Genomic DNA, 21,715 nt, shown 5'->3' on the forward strand with positions numbered 1-21,715 from the left:
TATGTTCTCTCTAGCACAAATGCCCTAAAGTAAAGACCTCCAAGAAGGAGCAAGCCCATTAAGGGTGATGGACACTATCCCCTCATCCTGCACCTTAGTTCCAATGGTAGCCAATCAATCCATCAATTCACTGATACTAGTCAGGTAGCTCACCATAGTATCTATCTTCATCATGTGAATGACTACGAGCTAGTTCTGCAAGAGCATCTGCCAAGAAGCACAAGAATTCTCAAATAACTTAACAAAAGCATCAAACATGCTCTTACCAGACTTTTTATTTAATATGTATAGGATGAAATGATTCTTCACAAAATCAAGAGTGTTATCTCACCTATGCTTCCTTCATTCAGTGAGAAGCAAGGTTGCACGAAACGGGGAAACGAGTATGAGTTTCCGAAACGGGAAGCGATACGAAACGCGACCTCCCCAAATTTTGGAAACGGGGAAACGCGAATATATATATATATATATATATATATATATATATATATATATATATATATATATATATATATATATATATATATATTAGGAATTTAAGAAATATGTGCAATCATAAAGCATATATGATACATTCTAATTTATTACATTATGATAAAATTGTCAATTGTCAATGCATAGACTATAAGTATCTAAATTTACATCACATTTACTCATGAATAATCACATAATGAAAATAGAAATATCCAAAATCAGCCACGAGAAATTTCTAATTTTTTGTCTCGTGGTTGATTGGGAGTCTCCTCCTACATAGTCGAATGACCTTAGTGCTCTTGATTAAATACAAGTTTCATACCCTAGTACCCTACATTCTCTTGATTATTGGGAGTCTCCCCTGCATAGAGGGCTTTGTTCTCTCGATTAAATACAAGTTCCACACCCTAGTACATGATAAAATCCAATGGAAACATTGAAATCCCCCCAATCCTGAAATCCTGAAAAACAGAGAAGTCTGTTGGATTTTGAGTAAGATCTAAAATTCTACTTTCTCCATATGAAATCCAATGACGGCGAAACCACTCTCAAACATCCTGAGTCATTTCATGGTAATGTTAAAAATTTAAGTAAAAGGATGAAAATGAAAAATAAAGGAGAATATCACTTTTACTTTAAGAATTTAACATTACCATGAACTGCATATCAACACTAGGGCAAACAAATGTAAGAGATCTACATTAGAAAAAAAAAATTAAAAAACAAATGTTTTTTTGGGGGAAACGTGGACCGTACGGCCTGGAAACGCGTTTCCGGCCGTACGGCCACGTTTCCGTTTCGGGAAACGTGGCCGTATGGCTGGAAACGCGTTTCCAGGCTGTACGGTACGGGGAAACGCGTTTCGTTTCGTTTCCCCTGGCGAAACGCCCCCTAGGGCCACGTTTCCTGCAACTTAGGTGAGAAGCTAACTATGTTGGATCAGTAGGCTCTGAAATTTCCTTCTCAACGTGCTCCCAAAGATCAGCCTCCTCCATAAGAATGTAAAGCTTGGGTTTCCATGAAACAAAATTGGAAGCTCCATTCAACCTATCACACTCTCTATCGTTTATATAGATAAGAAAACAATGTAAGCATAATATTGAAAATTATTAAATATTGTACGGAGTATTATGAATGACTTTAAATCTAATTTATGTTTGACTTCAAATTCTTTACAATGGGGCCAAATTACAAAGGTATCATCTAAAAATTTAATCAAAAGGTTGGGCTAGAGGAGTTAAGAGGCAACAAGTTTGTTTCTTCCTCACTTTTGACACCAACAAGGGCAAGATGATGCCTCCTTTTGACCACTACATGTCAACAACCCATAGTAGTACACCCACTTTTTTCGCAAAAGGGATAACACTTGATCGATGTGTTTGTGACGTCCAACTATCATCATCAGCTTGACTTCCAAGATGTTATGCAAACCCTTTCTGCATGTGTATAATGTAAATAATATCAGCAGATATGTGTCATGTATGTAACGACCAAGGTAAACCTACTTTTCTAGTGACTATCTCCATTCTGGGAGGTTTTTTGTCTCACCGATCCATTCTCAGATGGTCGGCAGAGTTTTCCTCCAGTCTTACCCCAAAGCTGGAATGGATTTTGTCGATAGGATCTTAGGTGAATCCTAGTGTTCTAGATCGAGTCTATGTAAAAATAATTTCTGAATAATCCTAACTATTTGGTTAGGTTATTTTATTACAAATTCTTTGGTCTACTGGATTATATTTGTGTCGCAGAAATTGGTAGTCTGTGAGGGTCTATTACAAATGGGTTTTCCCCCTTATGATGTAAAAAATATGAAAATCATGATGTAAAGTGTCTTGAGGGTTAGAAAAATTATTTATCCCCTCGTAGGTTAATTAATTAAATTTTCTGGCCAAATATGGATTAAAATCCTAAGCCAGAAATTTAATTAATTCTAGATCCTATGCAAATTTGAATTCTCCAAACGCAAAATTCGCCAGTCCTAAACAATTAAATTTTAAAAGGTCCTGAGACTAAGATAAATTAATTATTTTGTTAAATTTCAAACCTTTGATCCCTAGGGTTTAAGTCAAAGTCAAAAGTTTGGGGAAATTAACTCAAAAAATTTAATTTTTGAGTTAATTAAAATGCATTTAATTAAAAAATTCGAATTTCCCCAAATATTTAAATATTTCGACGGATGAGATTAAAATGAATTTTAATCTTCATCAACGGTCGAGATTGCTTTGACGAGAATCACTCGAACTAGCCGTTGGGGGATTTATCTTTAAATAGGAAGTCATTTGTCAGTCGATCCATCTGACCTTTGAGTTGTGTGCTTAGCAAGAAGCTCTTGTATAATCTTTTCCTGGATAATAAAGAAAGACTTTGGGTTAAGTTTTGCTAATGTTACTCATGGGAATACTGTAAGATGTGTTGTTTTCATGCATAATTTTTTCTAAATCCATTGATGATAGCTTCTAAAGAGTGATTTGAGTACAGTTATCTTTCTCAGTTGCTGGGGTTTGAATAATAATCTAGATTTTGAACGTAATAGCAGGTATCTCTATTTCTCTGAGTTTTATTATTATTTTCTCGCTCTATTTTTAATGGTTGGATCGATTTTTGCAGAGAAATCTTGATTTTTTATCCTCGGGCGTTAGGGGAAGTTTTCAGTTGGACCAGCCAACTCCCGATCTGTGTTTTTTTAAGAGCCCAGCTAAATTAGCTCTGGGCTTATCATAAGATTTTTCTTGGTGATGCACGAAGAGTTTCAAGTTAGCACCTCCTTTAAAAATAAAAAATAAATAAAAAAATTGTGCGGCATAATGATAGATCTGGCTTATTAGAGCCTGCAATTTGTAAATTTTGTAATTATTTTTCTAACGTGGGTTTTTCTAGGTTTTAGTTTTTATCATTGTATATATCATTTGGGTGTTTTCTTGTTGTCGTGCAGCTACAGATCTGAGGAAGAAATTTGTGTAGAGTCTAGATCTAGGCCCTGGAGGGTAAAATTTGGATCTCTGGGATTTATCAACATAATTTTTGAGGGATATTATTCAATTTTTTTGCAGTCCAGAGGTTTGAAATTTTTTAAAAATTCTTGGATCTGGGAATTTTCATAAGGGTTTTACGGATAAATCTGAAGCAGAAGCATATCATTTTAAAATAAGATTTTCTGAGAAATTTTCTTGGGTTTTTGGCTACCATTTTTCTCTTGTCTGCTGCCTAGGGTTTTTTATTTTTTGCTGCAGAAAATTTCGAAATTTTTAGGAAAGCCTCTATTCCCCCATCTGTTGTCATACCCTTGTTGCAAAACCAGTTGCCTCATCTGTTGCTCCTCCGTGTGCCCTCGTCTTCTGCATTGCGGCTCCCTTTCTTTCTAACCCGCGGCTCCTTCTTCCCTTCCACCTTCCCCTTATCCGCCTGCAAAACCCGCGGATCCTCCCTGCGCTTCCTTCAAACCCTGCGTGTTCCTCTGCATATCCCCTGCTCCTATCTCCACTTGCCTTACCCTCACTCTCCTCTGCGTATCATCCAACTCGTTCTTCCATTCTAGCTCCGTCGAGCCCCTTCTCCTTCAAACGTTGATCGCCCATCAGCCTTCCATCTCTGCCTGCAACTGTCTTTCAACAAAACGCTCCTCCTCAACCTGCAAGACTTGTCCGCCGCATCCCTCAAGCTCCCTCATTGTTGCTCCCTCAACCCTGATCCCGCCGTCGTCAAAGTTTGCCTACATACACAGCACTCACAAGGCTCATTCAACTTTTCTTTTTTTAATTGCTTTATGACTGGGAATGCATTAGGGTTTAGTTAGTTTCTTTTTATTTTGTTTTAATTTGATTTTTTTACCTTTTGTTAACTTCTAGATTCATTTTTTTATTTTAACTTTGATTTTTTGTTTTGGTGGTTCTCCTTTTCCTTTTATTTGTTTTTATGACTTTGGTTTTTATGTTTTGATTCTTTCATTATTTTTGTTTTGTTTTAAAAATTTATTAAAATATATATATCTAAAAAATTTAAAATTTAAAACAAAAAAAATTGAAAGTCTAAAAAGTAAAAATTAAAAAAAAATAAAATAAAATAAAATATATCTTTTTTGGTGACTTTGACATTGAATGAAATAAATCAAAAGCAGAGCTTAAGCCCTCACATTTAAAATTTTTTAATTTTTATGTGGCCTATGGCCCATAAAAATTTAAATTTAATTAAGTACTTTTGATTTTTTTTATTTGTTTGGTCACATTAAAAAATTTAATTGCCACATTAAACTTTGCTTCATAAGCTTAGCGCATTAAACTTACCTAAGGGATAATTAAATTCTAATTTAAAGTTCCTTGGTGTCTTTTGTGTTAAGTGTAAAATTTTAAATTTTGTGGTAGTGATTTCTCTATTGTCAAGTGCGATTAATGTTTTAAAATCATTGACTATAGGAGAAAGATAATTAATTCTAGATCTGGGTTATTGAAGAAAATCATTTTTAATCTAGAATCATTGCTTAATAGTTAATTTTCATAATTTTTCATGGGATTTAATTGCTAGAATATATTGCAGTTTTGGGCATTTACATTTAATAATCATGATCGTCACTTTCGCCACATTTATAAATTGCTCTGGGTAACTTTTTTTATCTAGTTTATGGTTAATTGAATATAAGGCACTGGTCTAAAATCAATTTTATCTTGTGGTTGTGTCTTATTTTATTAGATCTATCTATCTCAGTTAACCAGGACTCATTTACATTCGTCAAGTTGTCCATCTTTAAGTCTCCTAGAGCCTGTGTTTCACAGGCTATCCTCATTCATTCACCCCAGGGACTACCTCTCTTGACTTGTCTAGGAGAGAGTCTAAACGGAGTGAGTAAAGATTAAAGTGACAACTCTTACTCTGAGTGTTGTCGCGGTGCCTAGACACTTTGTGCAGCAACACCTCCCAAAATTACCCCTAGGGAATCTTCCACCCAAGCCACACTCTAGAGAACATTATCTACCAAGCACTTGGTGTTCACATCTTCTCTTTTGACTCATACAATAAGAATGGATAACTCCTTCCTTCACTTGTAGCCTCCACATTTTTGTTCATGATATGTTTCTTTATTGGCTCTTTTTCACTTTATAGGGTTTTCCATCTTGACTTAACCTACTTGTACACGTGCTTATGTCATTTCGTTTTAATTATTTTAGTCTTTAGTGGACATTAACACAAATTTCAATTTTTCTTCTTGTGCGAGTATTTTCATTGTTGTCTCACTTTTTCACATATCACTTAGCCATCTGATACTATAGCCTCATGCAACTCTTCCATGTTGCTCTCAGCACTGTGTTATGTAATTTTTCGTTAGCTTTTGTTTTATCATGTCACATATCAAGTTAATAAGCCATTAAAGAAGTCACTTGCAGATGCCTTGGTATTTTCTAAGGACGAATAACATATTATTAAATCTGTCCTTGGTCTTATGTACATCCAAGTAGCCCCTTCCTCTATTAGCTAAGATGTCAAACTTACACGAGTTAGTCCTTGTAAAAGCAAGCATCTAATTTATAGTACGTCATTATGACTAGCGTCTCTTAGATGCTAATAACTCATGCTATTCTTCTGTACATGCACTGATGTTGTTAGGAGCGCAATCTCAGAATGCCCTTTACTCTTTCTCGTCATCTTGCAAGATATCTATTTTTTGAAGTGCCATTAGGGTTTTATTATTCTTTTAGCTAATGATGTGGTTCATCAACCATCAATACACTACATTTACGTATAAGGGGAGATCCACATTCTCATTGACACCAGCACGTTTTCTTTTCAAATTAGAACTATCTTAGTCTATGGATACACAATCACATTTACTAATCATGTTATACAACCTTGCAAATACAAATGCAATATTCTAATACAAGGGTACAACAATAATCATTTCTGAATGCTTTCATTCAATAACAGACAAGTACAATGCAAAAAAAAAACTACCTAAAGGAATGCCTACTTACCTATAATTCCAAAAGTGTAAGGAGCATCTGGAGCAATTTTCGGGGGGGTTGAAAATGAAAACTCCCTAGCAGAACTCTCATTTCCAATTCTGTAGTAGTATTTGGTGTCATACTGAAAAAAGGGGAATTTAAATCAACAACAATCTTCAGAATTTATGTGAGTTCATACAACACCATCATATATCCACGAAGTTAGGAATCTGGATAAACTATATTACAAAGGGAAAGTTGCAAGCACAGTAAAGTTTCCTTTCACCGATCAGATGTTAGAAGTATGTAATGACATTGAAAATACTCAACATTCATGAAAATATTACGGTAAAGCAGGAATTAAGGTTCATTTCCCCAGAAACCAATAACAATCTGAAGAACAAGACATAGATTATCAGAAACTTCAGGAATAAGACACTGAATAAATAAGCAGAATGGAAAATGGAGCATGATATTTCTTGAATCACTGCAAGAGATGTAAAAGTGTTAACCAACATACCAGACACCAGTGATATAACAGAAACTCTGAGAAATTAAATATTCTAATTCAACACTTTGAAAGTTGAAAAATTAAAATGAATCAATCTGAGATAATTCATGCAAAAGATGAACTAGGGTACATGCATAAGAATGAAAACAATGAATATTATGATGAAAAATTGGACTGGAAATCCTGACGATATTCCACCAACACAAAAATGTGGACTGTGCTTAAGTGAATATAAGAAATGATCTTGGATTACCACACATTGATATTCCCTGTAACAGAATCACAACTTCAGCTAGATGGAATCGGGAATCTTATGAGTGGACAAGGAGATATAAATTTAATTCCTCAAGAGCTAGGGTTGATTATTAAATGAACTTTATATACTACAAATTTATCATTCCTGTGGTCTAGTGTACGTATCCCCCTGAACAGCTTGTCATCAATAGAGATAAAGGAGAATTGAAATGCATGCATTGCCTTAAATTATTATCTTCCATATCATACAAAAGAAGCATTGAAAAGTGGAAATGCAACAAGAAATTTATCTCCGTTGAAATGTATTTCCAGCTAAAGTATTGACATTGACCATGGAAAACAGTTTTCAGTTTGCCATCCATTAATGAAGGGTAAACAAAATAAAAGCAAATTTAACTCTAGATAAAGCAATGCAATACCTCAAGGTCATTAATAAGACAGTGATGGATAAACCCAGATGTATAGTTAAAGAATGTATAGGTCGTAACATTTCCTTTTGCACGATGCTTATAATTATGTTCCACGGTATCATAAAACACTTCACTGGATCCAGGCTCTGCTGAAGTCAACCAAGAAACAATAACTGCCTTCCCTTCATAATCACCCTGAGTAATATGAACCTGTTAACAGAAGCACTGTGGATATTTTAGATTTTTTAAATACATTCTGACTTCAAGTTTCACAATTATCCCCTAGAAAATAAACCAAACTACTAAAACGTTTTCATCTAAATACCCTTTTGAATGTGTAGCATATTTGTTATAAAAGTATTGTACCATCTTAAAGGTGATAAGCAGAGACGGTAATTTAGCACTGGCAAACACATATTGGGGCCTAATATAGGATCATGAGCTGCTTCAGAATGCTTGTAATATTATTCTCATCTCAGCCATGTAATGATTGTTTACAAAAGAATATGTTTTATTGGAACCTTGAAAATGTTATCTTCTTTCGTAACTTTTTCTTGATGTCGTGATATCCAAATATGCGTATTTGAGTGCACATATATAAGTAATCAATGATATTTAGTAATAAGTGAAAGGAGGATCATGTATTATATTTTACCTATGTTGCACGGGTTCCCGCACCCGGCGGTGGGGTTCTCGAACCCGTCCCGGGTTCCTGCACCCAAGTACCGGATTCGGGTACGGGTTCTTCCCAAAAGAACTGGGTTCTTCTATGAAGAACCGGGTTCTTCAAAAAAAAAAATTGGGTTCTTTTCCTTTAATGGGTTCTTGGGTTCTTGGGTTCTTCGGGTTGGGTTCTTGGGTTCTTCGGGTTGGGTTCTTGGGGTTCTTTAGGTTCTTTTAAAGGCTTGCCGGAATGAATGTCACAATTTCTTGCTATTTCGGACTGTCTGCAACATGAGCCACAACTGTCAGTCCACTTTTATACACTCAATTTGCCTCCTACAGCTGCGGCATAGTCCCTCCTCCTTGTTGTTGTCAAACGCTGAGCTGTAGGGCTTGATTCATGCCACTGTTTACACAAAACAGCTCACTGTTCACTAAGGAACAGACCTCGGCCTCCCTATGCAGACTCCTGTACCCAACCAAAGCCCTAAATAGAGATGACAATGCCACAAACTTACCTCTACTCAGCCCAGACTTGTTAAATTTTTAATTTTTTATACTATATACTATAATATGAGAAGTATACGTTTCAGTTCTTTTAACCTGAAATAGTTGCAATTAGATTAATAAAGCACAGAAAATCTTCATCATTTTTTGCATTAATGAATGGCATTACATAAATGCATACACTGAATATAGCTCTGTGCTATTCTTTACAATATAAACCGTTCAGTGAGAATGTATTTCAACTCAATCATCTACACAACAATCAGGCCAGTTCATTATCTACCCTCTAACAATGGTGTTGCTTGCCCTTGCAATGTAATTTCACCATGGATCAACAGAATCCAATTAAATGGTTCAGAATTTATTCAGGAAAAAGTAAAACAATTCATAGTATATATATTTTAATTTTTGAAAAATTGAATCATTACATTAACATATAAATTCTGTGGTTTTTTTTTAGGCTTGTGGCTACATTAAAGTATAAATTATGGCTGCTGGCAGCATATATTTCACTGCTGTCCCACCAAACACACAAGGCAGCTCAATAAAATAAAGTTTAAAATGTTGAGTCTTTGAGAACTCAGAATACTTCAGGATTTTTGAGCGTACTCCTGAGTTTGTAGGAAACTTGGCTAGTGTATCTCAGTCAGCTGTGTGTGACAAAATCTGTCCCATATCATGTTTCATGTTAATATGTAAACAATGAACAGTTTTTTGGTGATAAATTTTGAAATTTCAATGTCAATGTTGAATGTTCAATGATGTGCATGTTTAAATGATTATCATTAAAGTTTTCTTGTTTAAAGTTGAAAAAATATACAAATTCAAATTTCATATATATTATTAATTATAAATTTATAGTTTATAAAATTTAATTATTAAAATTTAATATTATTATATTACCCGACGAACCCATGCACCCTATTTCCAAAAATGCCGTCCCCATCCCCGTCCCCGTCCCCGAACCCACCTTTCTTGGCAACATAGTATTTTACCTTTATATGTGTACTCCTCTTCTAAGAGAAAACTTGTAAATCTCACCTACTACTCCACCTAACTCACCTACCACTTGTATATCTCGTCTAACTCTCACCTACTCTTCATGAATACTTCCACCTGCCAGTTTTTGCACTTCTATACATATCTAATGGAATAAAGAGTGTAGGGTGTCTACAACTAACACAATTCATCTCTTGCATCTTAACTATGTGAGTGTTTTCATTGTTGACACTTTCATGCATGTTAAACATTGTAGCTTGGACAAATACTCTAGAATAATGGTATGTTCTATGCTTAGCACAATTATTTCAATGTCCTTTAGCAGCCCAATGACAATTTCCAGTTTAGTTTTCCCATAGCAATCACACTAACCATAAATCACATTGACAGTAACTGTAGATAGAACATGAATAACAAAATCCAGAAGACATGCCAAAACAAGAGCACCAGATTTGGCAGATGCCAGGGAAAAACCCTAAGTTGGGGAAAACCCTTTGATCAATTCTTCTTATTATTATATCAAATGTTCAACAAAGAGAGAGAGTACAAAAAGTCAAAATTGACTTGCCAAATCAAAGTCAAAACAGCCCTGTCAAATCTGCAGCGAAATTCAGCCCTAACTAGAAAGTCAAAGATGGTCAATGCAGCAGCAAAACATCCCCTTTGAAGCTCGGTCAAAGGCAGTCAAACTCGACCTCCTTAGCTGGTCAAAGTCAGCCCAAAACAGTCATCCAAACAGCAGTCAAACTTGGTCGACCTAAAGTCAACTCTATGGTCAAACAGGCTTGTGGTCAACGCAGGTCAAAGTGCCCAGAAATTTTTGGTTAAAGGCAGTCAAACTTGACCTCCTTAGCTGGTCAAAGTCAGCCCAAAACAGTCATCCAAACAGCAGTCAAACTCAGTCAACCTGAAGTCAACTCTGCGGTCAAAAAGCTTGTGGTCAATGCATGTCAAAGTGCCCAGAAATTCTCGGTTTTTGTGCCAAACAATACGGCTTACCAAAAGCGAATTTTCCCACAAAAATTGCATTCAAAGGATGAGTCAAAGTGCCTGGTCAACGCTGGTCAAACCCTGCAACAGCTCTGAAATTTTGGCCCTGTAATCTGCCCAGAAATTTGTCCTCCTTTCAAGCACACGTGTGAGATGAATAGCTTCCCAATAGTTGTACAAACCAATCAGATGAGGAGAGAGAAGAACGTGTGAGTGAGTGAGATGCCAAATGAGGTTGGAGGTCACTTATATTTATACAAGTCATTGAGAGTGAAGTGACATGTCTCTTGGGCTTCTTGAACCTACATGATGATGTGGCCGACCTTGACAATTTGCATGTGTGGGCATAAAAACACATTTTTGCTTGTCCAAATTTGATGATCTATAGGTCAATTTTGGTCCTCTCGAAAAGAGGAATTCAATGCACATAATCTCCATCAAATGAGCTATCCAAAATGGAATTTGACCCTAGTTGCCAATTTTAACACTCCCTCTCGAGTCTCAACTACGGAGAATTCCACCTGCCAATTCATCCATCATCATTGATCATCATGCCATCCTGTCGTCATGTATCATCTTTGTATCTCGTCACTACTCTATTGAACATTGATATAGATAATGAAGAAGAATCGATCAAGAGTGAGTCACAAGACCTTACCACTCTCCACTGACAAAAGACAGTCTAGGGGTAGAACCCCAATCAGACTTGATCCTGGATCAAGTTGTTGAACACCATGCATCTTAGACATAGGGAATACGACAGTACACGATGCGTCCATCTGTAGTGCTATGGTCCCTATCCTCTTTTCCCAACTCATTGGCCAAATGAGAGGTACTTCCCATGAGTCCTAGACTAAATGGATAGAATGTATGTTGGGGCATCTGCAAGAGAAGGTGAACCACTCATCTGGCTCATATGTGTTAATTTTAGGTATGTTCTATGCTGATGGCAAATTTACTTCAATTTTCCATATTAGCTCAATATCAATTCCAGATTAGCAATCACATTTAGCATGATAGTAAAATGCAGATATAACATAAACATAAATCGTAGAAGACAGGCCAAGACAAGAGGACACGAGATGTGGCGGTAGCCAAGGACAAACCCCAATGTGGAGAAACCCTTGATCAATTCTTCTTATGTTCTTCAATAGTTCAGCGGAGAGAGAGATAGTACATATACATCAAAAGTCAACACTTTGACTTGACAAGATAAGAGCAGAGATCTTCACCATGAAGATAACATAATGAGGTAGTTGATCTAATCTTAGGTGAAGGCATACTACTTCAACTGAACCTCCAAGGTGACTGCATCACCATGTTGCACCCATCATTGTGCTGCACCTCATCATCAACTAGTTGTTGCAATGCATCGAGCTGCTGTTGTATCTACATGCCCATCATCACCATGTTGTACCATTGTGTTGCATTGAACTGCATCCATGCTGCCCACAACAGTCACTGCATTTATCATATTGCATCCATCCAAGCATGTTGTGTCTAAACATACTGTCAATACAACCATGCTGATGTTGACAATACAACCATGTTGCATCTTATTAAATCATGTGTTGCACCATACTGTCCATTGTGTTGCACTGTACTTCCATTGTGTTCAGTCCTCTATGCTGTTGGCTATGGCCTGCGACCTAGCCCAACAGCAAGTAAGGTTGAGTTATCTTTACCCTTGAACAACAGTGTCTTCCTCTTATTGTTGCACAGTCATGAGGGCTGAGACAGGCCTCTCCATGGACTGCGTTATGCCCCTTCTTTCTCTGTTGTTATGACACCACTAGGATAGTGTTTAGGCAGCGTCTGGTTACACTCTTTGACAGCTAGAGATCCCTTAGGACTGCGGCCAACTCTTCTCATTATCTGCAGCTAGGTAAAGACTATGGTCCTCCCAATAGGACTGCGGCTAGGGCTTGCACTCACAACAGTTAGGGCACAGGAAAAACCCTCCTCAAACTGCGGCCTAGAACAGCGTACGAGGGATGTCTTTTAGGGCCTAAATAAGGCAGCATGTAGATCTTTTATGGACAATGTTTAGGTCTTCACCATGACTATGTTTAGGTCTCCACCATGACTGCGTTTAGGACAGCTTCACCATGATTGCGTTTTAGGGCAACTTCACCATGACAGCGTTTTAGAACAACTTCACCATCACTGCATTTTAGGGCAGCTTCACCATGACAGCGTTTTAGGGCATCTTCACCATGACTACGTTTTAGGGTAGCTTCACCATGACAATGTTTTAGGGTAGCTTCACCATGACTGCGTTTTAGGGCAGCTTCACCATGACAGCGTTTTAGGGCAACTTCACCATGACAACGTTTTAGGTCTTGAACTTTCTTCTAAGACAATGTTGAGACTTCCTCCATTAACTGCATTTATTAGGGCAGCATTAGAAGCTAGGTCATCTTTTTTAGGGCTGCGTAGATCCTTCTTTCCTATGGCAACTTTCAGATCTAGGGCATCTCTTCATTAGGGCAATGTTGTCTCCTAGGATCTCTCCTCCCACCAAAACCCAAAGACAAATGGAGAGGAAGAGATCACAAGAAGAGTGTGTATCCAAATGACTAACAGGCCACCTTTTTTTATACTAGAACGTTGGGCACAAGTGGGGGCAATTTGGTTGCTAGCCGACCTTGACGAATTGTCCCGTAACACAAATAAATTCATATCTCCATGAATACATGTCGGAATCAGATGATCTTTAGATCAATCCTACACCTCTCAACGAGAGGAATCCAAGAAAAATATCCGCTGCCATAAATAAGATGGCCCATATGGAGTTTGGCCCTAGCTGCCAATTTTAACAATATGCCATAGAAGAAGGTGAACCACTAATCTTATCATATATCATCAATCGTAGGGGAAGGTGAACCACTCACCCTACACATGTGTCATCAATCATAGGGGAAGGTGAACCACTCACCCTACACACATGTCAACCATCATGGGGTATCACAAGGGAAGGTGAACCACTCACCTTGTACACAACGCACCTATAGGGGAAGGTGAACCACTCACCCTATGGTCGCTCATAGCTCCAAGAAGTACCCCAAGCCCCCAAGAGCTCCCAGAGCTCAATGTCCAACTCAAGCGGGACCCTCATGGGAGGGTCCTTCCACGACTCCAAGTCTCTCTCGGAAGGCTAAGAATTTGACCTTCCCCAAGGGCTTTGTGAGGATGTCAGCAACCTGCTCATCAGTCTTGATGTGTTGGAGCCTTATTGCTCCCCATTGTACCATATCCCAGATAAAGTGGTATCTTATCAATGTGTTTGGAGCGGTCATGGAACACAAGATTCTCTGAAAGGAAAATCCCACTTTGGTTGTCGCAATAGATCACGTGGTATCCAGCATGTGCTCAAATAGATCACTAAAGGGCTTCCTCAACCAACCAACTTCACAACAGGCCATACTAGCTGCAATGTATTCGACCTCAGTGGTGCTTAAAGCAACCGATTTTTGCTTCCTGCTCATCCAAGAAATCGAAGTAGACCCCAATGAGAAGCAACATCCTGACGTGCTCTTTCGATCCACCACACTGCCAGCCTAGTCAACATCAGTATATCCATGAAGCCTCAAATTCTTGGCAATGTATCTTAGTCCATAGTTGATTGTGCCACGGAGATATCTTAAGAGATTCGTAGCAGCAATCCAATGTATGTGATGAGGCTCAACAATAAATTGACTCAACATATTCACAGCTAAGCATATGTCCAGATGGGAGTTTATAAAGAACACCAGGGCCCCCACAAGTTGTCGATACTCGGAAGTGTTTGCCAATTCGAGCCCAGTAGCACTTCCACATAGCTTCTTGAAGTTGAGTTCCATAGGAGTAGACACAAACTTGCAATCCACCATCCCACATCTCTCTAGCAACTTCACAATGTATTTTCCTTGAGAAAGGAAAATCTCACCTAGATTTTGCCAGACCTCCAAGCCTAGGAAATAGTGCATCAACGCATCAGTCCTAGGGCCTTCATCTCGAATTCAGAAGTCAACTCCCTCTTGCATTGATAAATGACAGGATCTGCACTAGTCAAAAAGAGATTGTCAACATAAACGACCAAAATGAGAGGCATGTCCTTTTCAACCTTGAAGTATAAGTTAGGATTAGCATAGCTCCTCGTAAATCCTAGCTTCATAAGATAATTGTCAATCCTCTCATACCAAGCCTTAGAGGCTTGCTTCAACCCACAGAGAGCTTTCTTCAACTGCATACATGTGTCGTTCGATCTTGTACTTCGAACCCCTGAGGTTGTTCCAGTAGACCTCCAACTTAAGCGAGCCATGCAAGAAAGCAGTCTTGGACTCTTGGCGTCCATTTGATGTAGGCTCCATCCTTGATTAGCAGGGAGGGAAATGATAGATTGGATAATGATATATCGGCAACCGGTGCAAATATCTCATCATAGTCTAGTCCTTCCTTTTGAGAGAAGCCTCGAGCAATGAACCTAGCCTTCTTTTTTTAGCATTCCCATCAACTCCATGTTTGATTTTGTAAAGCCATTTTGAAGTGCTTACTGACTTGCCCTTAGGTCTAGGAACCATGTCCCAGACATCATTCTTCATGGTCGATTCGTATTCCTCATTCATCACATCCTTCCATACTTGGTGCTTTACGTCTTCTTCGAATGTGCATGGTTCAACTTGAACAATAGTTTTCATAGCAGCCAAGTGCCCTTGATACATGTTCGGCTTCTTACTTTCACGAAATGTCCCTCTTGGAGCAGTGTGTGTTTCAATATCTTCGAGAGTATCTTTGAGCCATAGAGGTCGTTTCCTTGAGGTAGAGGGATCACTCGAAGGTGGATCAATAGGATCCATCAAACCATCAACATCGAGCATAGGTTCATCTGTCAGAGGTTCATCTTGATTTTCTGCAACATCATCATTGTCCTTCCTTGGGATAGGGAGATCTATAGCTTTCCCAAGGGCAGTATCTTGATCAAAGGTGACATCGCAGCTTACTTCCACATCTCTTGGACCAGGTACATAGATCCTATATGCCTTTGAATTTTCACTATAGCCAACAAATATATCTTTCTTCCCAGATGCTTCCAACTTGTTTCTTTTCTCTTTAGGCACATGAAAATACATGGGACAACCAAATATTCTACAATGAGAAACATCAAGTTTCTTACTAGTGAAGACCTCCTCGAGTGTCTTGAAATCCAATGCTTGATGTGGGCTCCTATTTTGAACATACACGGCAGTGTTGGCAGCTCCTCCCTATAAGAACTTCGGTAGACCTTGATGATGGAGCATGGCACAAGTGGCTTCCATGATTGTTCAATTCTTCCTTTTAGCAACGCCATTTTTCTCAGGAGTGTATGGAACAGTTGTCTCCCTCTTAATGCCAGCCTCTCTGCAAAAGTCATTAAATTCATTTGATTCATCCCCGGTTCCATTGTCGGTCCTTAATATCTTGATCTTCTTCCCTGTTTGATTTTCCAACAAGGAACGTAACCATTTGAACACTTCATTCTTCTTCTTTAAGAAATAGATCCATGTTTTGCGAGAGTAGTCATCCAAAAAGATTGCATAATATAGGTATCCTCCCAATGATGTTACAGGCAACATACCAGACAGGTCAGAGTGGATCAATTGGAGAATATTGGTGATCTTGCTTTCACTAGAAGGGAATGGTCCCTTTAAAAGTTTCCCAGCTGCACAACCCAGACAAACACCTTCATGGTTCATATTAAACTCGGGCATACCTATGACCATCTTTCTTACCCCAGGTAAGGTTTTGTAATGTAAGTAGGCGAACCTCTGGTGCCATAGCTCAAATTGAAGAGAGGTATCGCTAGCCAAAGCTCCCAAAGGACTTCCTCCAACTTGATAGAGACCATCAACCCTAAATCCAAGAGTAAATGCATATTTAGGGTTTCCTTGCCAAATACGAACCTTTCCATCAATGAATGGTACCTCAGCCTTTATCTTCCATCGTAGAAATAGACACCAAGTTCTTCTTCAAATCAAGCACATACAACACTTCTTGTAGATGAATGGTTTGACCTTGATTTAAGTGAAGAGTGACAGTACCTATCTCTTTCACAGGGTAGGTAGCATTATCTCCAAGAATGATCTTCAAATTAGTCTTCTTTTCAACCAAATTTGAGAGGGCCTCCTTGTAACCAATGAAGTGCCTTGAGGCTCCACTATCAATCAACCAATGATCCAAAGTATCCGGAGGAGAGGCAGTAGATAGAGCGGAAATAAGATAGAATTCATCTTGTTTTTCTACAACATTACTTTCATCATACCTAGTATTTCTCGTCCTTTTGGGAGGTCGACCATTTCCATTTCGAGTAGCGAGAGCACTCCTCTTTCCTTTGTTGTTGAACTTATTGTTCCTTTGATTGCCATTGCCTTTGAAATTGTTGTTGTTGTCATCGTCATCATCCCCTGGAGAATTCTTCTTGTAAGAACACTCTCCAGCATTGTGGTCGAACTTGTTACAATTGTAGCACCTTCTTTTTCTTCCTTCTTTGAATCCCTTCTTGAATCCTTGACCATGTCTTCTTGGACTAGCATCAGTCTTCCTCTTTGCATGAGCAGAGAAAGCAGTAGGTTCATTTCCATTTGAGGGCTTGTCTCTCTACATCATCCTAGTCTCCTCTTGAGTGCTTCTAGCCAATAACTCATCGAAACCAAGTGTCATGTCATTGTTGAGAATGGTGGTGAGTCTTGACAAATACATCCCATGGTCTTGGAAGACCTCCAAGAGCAATGAGCGAGACTTCTCTGTCAGAAATAACTTCTCCAATAGATAGCAATTCATTCTTGATTCACATTATTCTCATGAAGCAGGATTGAATAGACTCCCCTTTATCCATCCTAATATCCTTCAACTTGTTTTTGAGAAAGAAGATTTGATTTGCATTGTTCACTTTGAACATCCCAACTAGCTTATCATATATCTCTTTAGAAGTTCCCAAATCAGAAATATAGGCAACCAAATGCTTTTGAATAGGGTCGATCAAAATTTTCTTTGCTTTGACCTCACCTTTTCTATACTTCGTCTTAGCAGCAACCGGTGCATTTGAAGGGGGCTCCACCACTTTTCTCTGCACAAGGTCCAATATTTCATGCTCCTCCAAAGTCAGGTCCAAAGTCATCTTCCATGCATGATAGCCAAATTTGTCATTGAGCTTGTCCTCGGTCTTGAAGTAGGATGTAGAAGCCATGCAAACTTGTCCAATAGATCTCTCTTGGTGATTGCTTTTCTCCCACTTGCTTAGGCTTTGTCTTCGCCTAGACTCTGATACCATGTTAATTTTAGTTAACAATGGTATGTTCTATGCTTAGCACAATTACTTCAATGTCCTTTAGCAGTCCAATGACAATTTTCAATTTAGTTTTCCAATAGCAATCACATTAACCGTAAATCACATTGACAGTAACTATAGATAGAATATGAATAACAAAATGCAGAAAACAAACCAAGACAAGGGAACACCAGATTTGGCAGATACCAAGGAAAAACCCCAAGATGGGGAAAACCCTTTGATCAATTCTTCTTATTGTAATATCAAATGTTCAGCAAAGCGAGAGGGAGTACAAAAAGTCAAAATTGACTTGCCAAATCAAAGTCAAAACAGACCTGTCAAATCTGCAATCATATTCAGCCCTAACAAGAAAGTCAAAGATTGTCAACGCAACAGCAAAAGATCCACTTTGAAGCTCGGTCAAAGGTAGTCAAACTTGACCTCCTTAGCAGGTCAAAGTCGGCCCAAAACAATCATCGAAATAGAAGTCAAACTCGATCAACCTAAAGTCAACTCTATGGTCAAACAGGGATGCAGTAATCGCAGGTCAAAGTGCCTAGAAATTCTCGATTAAAGGCTGTCAAACTAGACCTCTTTAGCTGGTCAAAGTCAGCCCAAAACAATCATCCAAACAATAGTCAAACTCGGTAAACTTGAAGTCAACTTTGTGGTCAAACAAGCTTGTGGTCAACGCAAGTCAAAGTTCCCAGAAATTCTCGGTTTATGTGCCAAACAACGAAATTTTTACACAAATCGCAATCAAAGGATGAATCAAAGTGCCTGATCAACGTTGGTCAAACCCTGCAACAACTCTAAAATTTCGGCCCTGTAATCTGCCCAGAAATTTGTCCTCCTTTCTAGCCACACGTGTGAGATGAAGAGTTGCCCAATCGCTGTACAAACCAATCAGATGAGGAGAGAGAAGAATGTGTGAGTGAGAGATGCCAAATGAAGTTGGAGGTCACTTATATTTATACAGGTGGTTGAGGGTGAAATGACATGTCTCTTGGGCTTCATGAGCCTACATGATGACCGACCTTGACAATTTGCACATGTGTGGGCATAAATTCAAAAACACATTTTTGTTTGTCCAAATTTGATGATCTTTAGTTCAATTTTGGTCCTCTCGAAAAGAGGAATTCCATGCAATCATCATCTCCATCAAATGAGCTGTCCAAAATGGAATTTGGCCCTAGTTGCCAATTTTAACAGAATACCACCTAGAATGGCTTGAGATAAATGTTGATTTGGAGTAGCATCGGATGTGCTCTAGCCACAAAACTTGGTGGAGAGGCTAAGGCACATGAGATCTCCAATACCCAAAAAGGGTTTGGGCAGATTCTAAACAGTTTGGGAGATATTAAAATAATTAATATTTTTAATGTAATCCCTAAGTTTAAACTTAGGGAAAATAAAATATTAATGTGAATTAATATGAAACTATGTTAGAATGGTCCAAAAGTCATGGATCAAGCCAGATCTAATCTTAGCCGTTGATTAGGGACTTAATCTCGGCTGTTGATTTGTCAACAAGAAAAGTATAAGAGGAGGCTTGAGGGTCACTTGGAGAACACACTGAGGGAGACCAGTCAGTTCAATATCTAGAGCGGGGTAAGCTGATAAATTGAACCAGTGGTTTGGTGAGCAGTTAGGAGGCAGCAAGTACGGAACAGAGAGATGGGAGATCAGTGCAGAGGCAGAAAAGGTAGACGCAGGGTCAGAGGGAGCCACGCAAAAGCAGCGGAGACTATGTAGAGCCAGCAAGGTCTGCATCATCCACGCAGAGGCTCTAGGAGTCACGCAGAAGGCCAGAGAGGTTGCGCAGAGTCTCAATAGGCTAATGCAAAGGGTTTCAGGCCACGCAGAGGTCAGTAGGGCTGACGCTGGGTTCAAAAGAAGAACTGGAGAATTTGTCTATCTGTGGGTAAGCCAATTTGGCACCCTGTTGTACTAGAAAATTGCTGCATAATAAAATCCTCCTTTGCTGCACCGGTTTTCCCACATTGGGTTTTTCCGGGGACATTAGTCCAAAATAACTATGTCAATGTGTTGATTCTTGTGCATATGTTTGTTTCTATATTACGGTGTGATATCTGCAGCAGTATTTATTTTAATGTTTATTGAAGTGATTTCATGAATAACTTATGGTGAAATAAGTAGGAAAAGTAAATCAGTTACTGCAGTGATAGAATTTTTACATGGTATTAGAGGGAGTAATCAGAGACAAAAAGGGAAAATCAGTTATGGGTCGAGACCACGATGCAGAGGCATCCACCTCAGAGGACTCACGCAAATTTTCAGAAGATTGCACAAGAGAAAGAGATTTTGATTTCTCTATGTTGGCTTCCAAGCTGGAAGAAGAAGTGTCGTGCATGACTAGTGTTGCATCATCAAAAGTATGGTATATAGACAGTGGAGCCTGTGGCAAATGATGGGAATCAGGAAGTGTTTCTCAAAATATCGAGAAGAGAAGATGAACTTTCAGATCACCATGGGGAACAAGGCAAAGTGTACTCCAGTAGGGAAGAGTACCATAGTTTTTCAAACAGAATCGAGAAAGCGATTCCGTGCCACAAATGTGTTGCATGTGCCAGGATTGGGGATGAACTTACTTTTCGTGTCACAACTACAAGGCAAGGGCTATGACGTCTACTTCATCAAGGAAAAGGTATAAGTCAAACACCCGAGCTGGAAAAAGAGAGTGCAGATCGGGATCAAAAGTAACCGGTTGTATAGATTACAACTAGAATCACCAATGGCACTAACAGGCAGTCGTGGGAACAAGGACTTAACGAACTATGGCACAGAAGGATGGGTCCCTTGTACCATGGAGCTCTGAGAATTATCAGGAGCACTGTAATAGGAGTTCCGGATCTAAGTACGGAACGAGATGATGTATGCAGGGGATGCGCTCTAGGAAAGTATGCCAAGGCGGCATTTCTTAGGAGCAAACACAGGGCCAAGAGTGCACTAGGATTGATAAACTCAGATATCTGCGGACCTATGTCTATCAAATCTCTCGGTGGTGCCAATTATTTCGTTACCTTCATTGATGACCACTCGAGGAAAACTTGGATTTATTTTCTGAAAACCAAGGATGAGGTTTTCTGTAGATTCAAGGAGTTCAAAGCTCTGGTGGAGAATCTGAGTGGGAAAAAAAATAAAAGTTTTGAGCTCAGATAATGGTGGAGAGTATGTCGATAAGGACTTCACTAATTATTGCGCTAAGGAGCGCATCAGAAGAGAGTGGACAGCTCCCTACAATCCGGAGCAAAATGGGGTAGCAGAGAGAAAGAACAGAACTATTGTAGAAGCAGCTAGGACCATGTTGTATGATCAAGATATGCCAAAATTCCTGTGGGCGGAAGCATGCAACACAGCTGTCTATGTTCAGAACAGGACTCCTCATCGGGCATTGGGCAAGATTACTCCAGAGAAAGTCTTCACTGGGAAGACGCCTGAAGTCAGTGATTTCAAGATATTTGGGAGTTTAGCATACTGTCGCATACCTGAAGAAAGAGGAAGAAGCTGGATCAGATTGCGGAAAAGGGATATTTGGTGGGATATAGCAAGAACGCTAAGGCATACAGAATCTATCTTCCAGGGAGCAGGAAGGTAGTAGTACGACGAGATGTAAAGTTCATGGAGGACAGAGCTTTCAGAAGATCTCGTGAAATGCCTTCCGAGGAGC

At 38.8% G+C, this 21,715-nt stretch overlaps 1 protein-coding gene across 1 annotated transcript in view; it reads right to left on the reverse strand.

Moving 5' to 3' along the window:
• LOC149140793 (phosphoenolpyruvate phosphatase-like) overlaps window positions 1-21,715 on the reverse strand; it is a 328,894-nt gene that overhangs the window by 176,567 nt on the left and 130,612 nt on the right. The window contains exons 3-4 of the mRNA XM_089446728.1: window positions 7,590-7,790; window positions 6,435-6,546 (exon numbers count right to left, since the gene is read on the reverse strand). Of these exons, the coding sequence (XP_089302854.1) occupies window positions 6,435-6,546; window positions 7,590-7,790 (313 nt within the window). The remainder of the gene's footprint in view (window positions 1-6,434; window positions 6,547-7,589; window positions 7,791-21,715) is intronic.

The sequence above is a fragment of the Pinus tabuliformis genome, chromosome X, assembly GCF_031772625.1.
Source record: "Pinus tabuliformis cultivar Carrire ecotype Pingquan chromosome X, CPIR1, whole genome shotgun sequence".
Taxonomy (NCBI): domain Eukaryota; kingdom Viridiplantae; phylum Streptophyta; class Pinopsida; order Pinales; family Pinaceae; genus Pinus; species Pinus tabuliformis.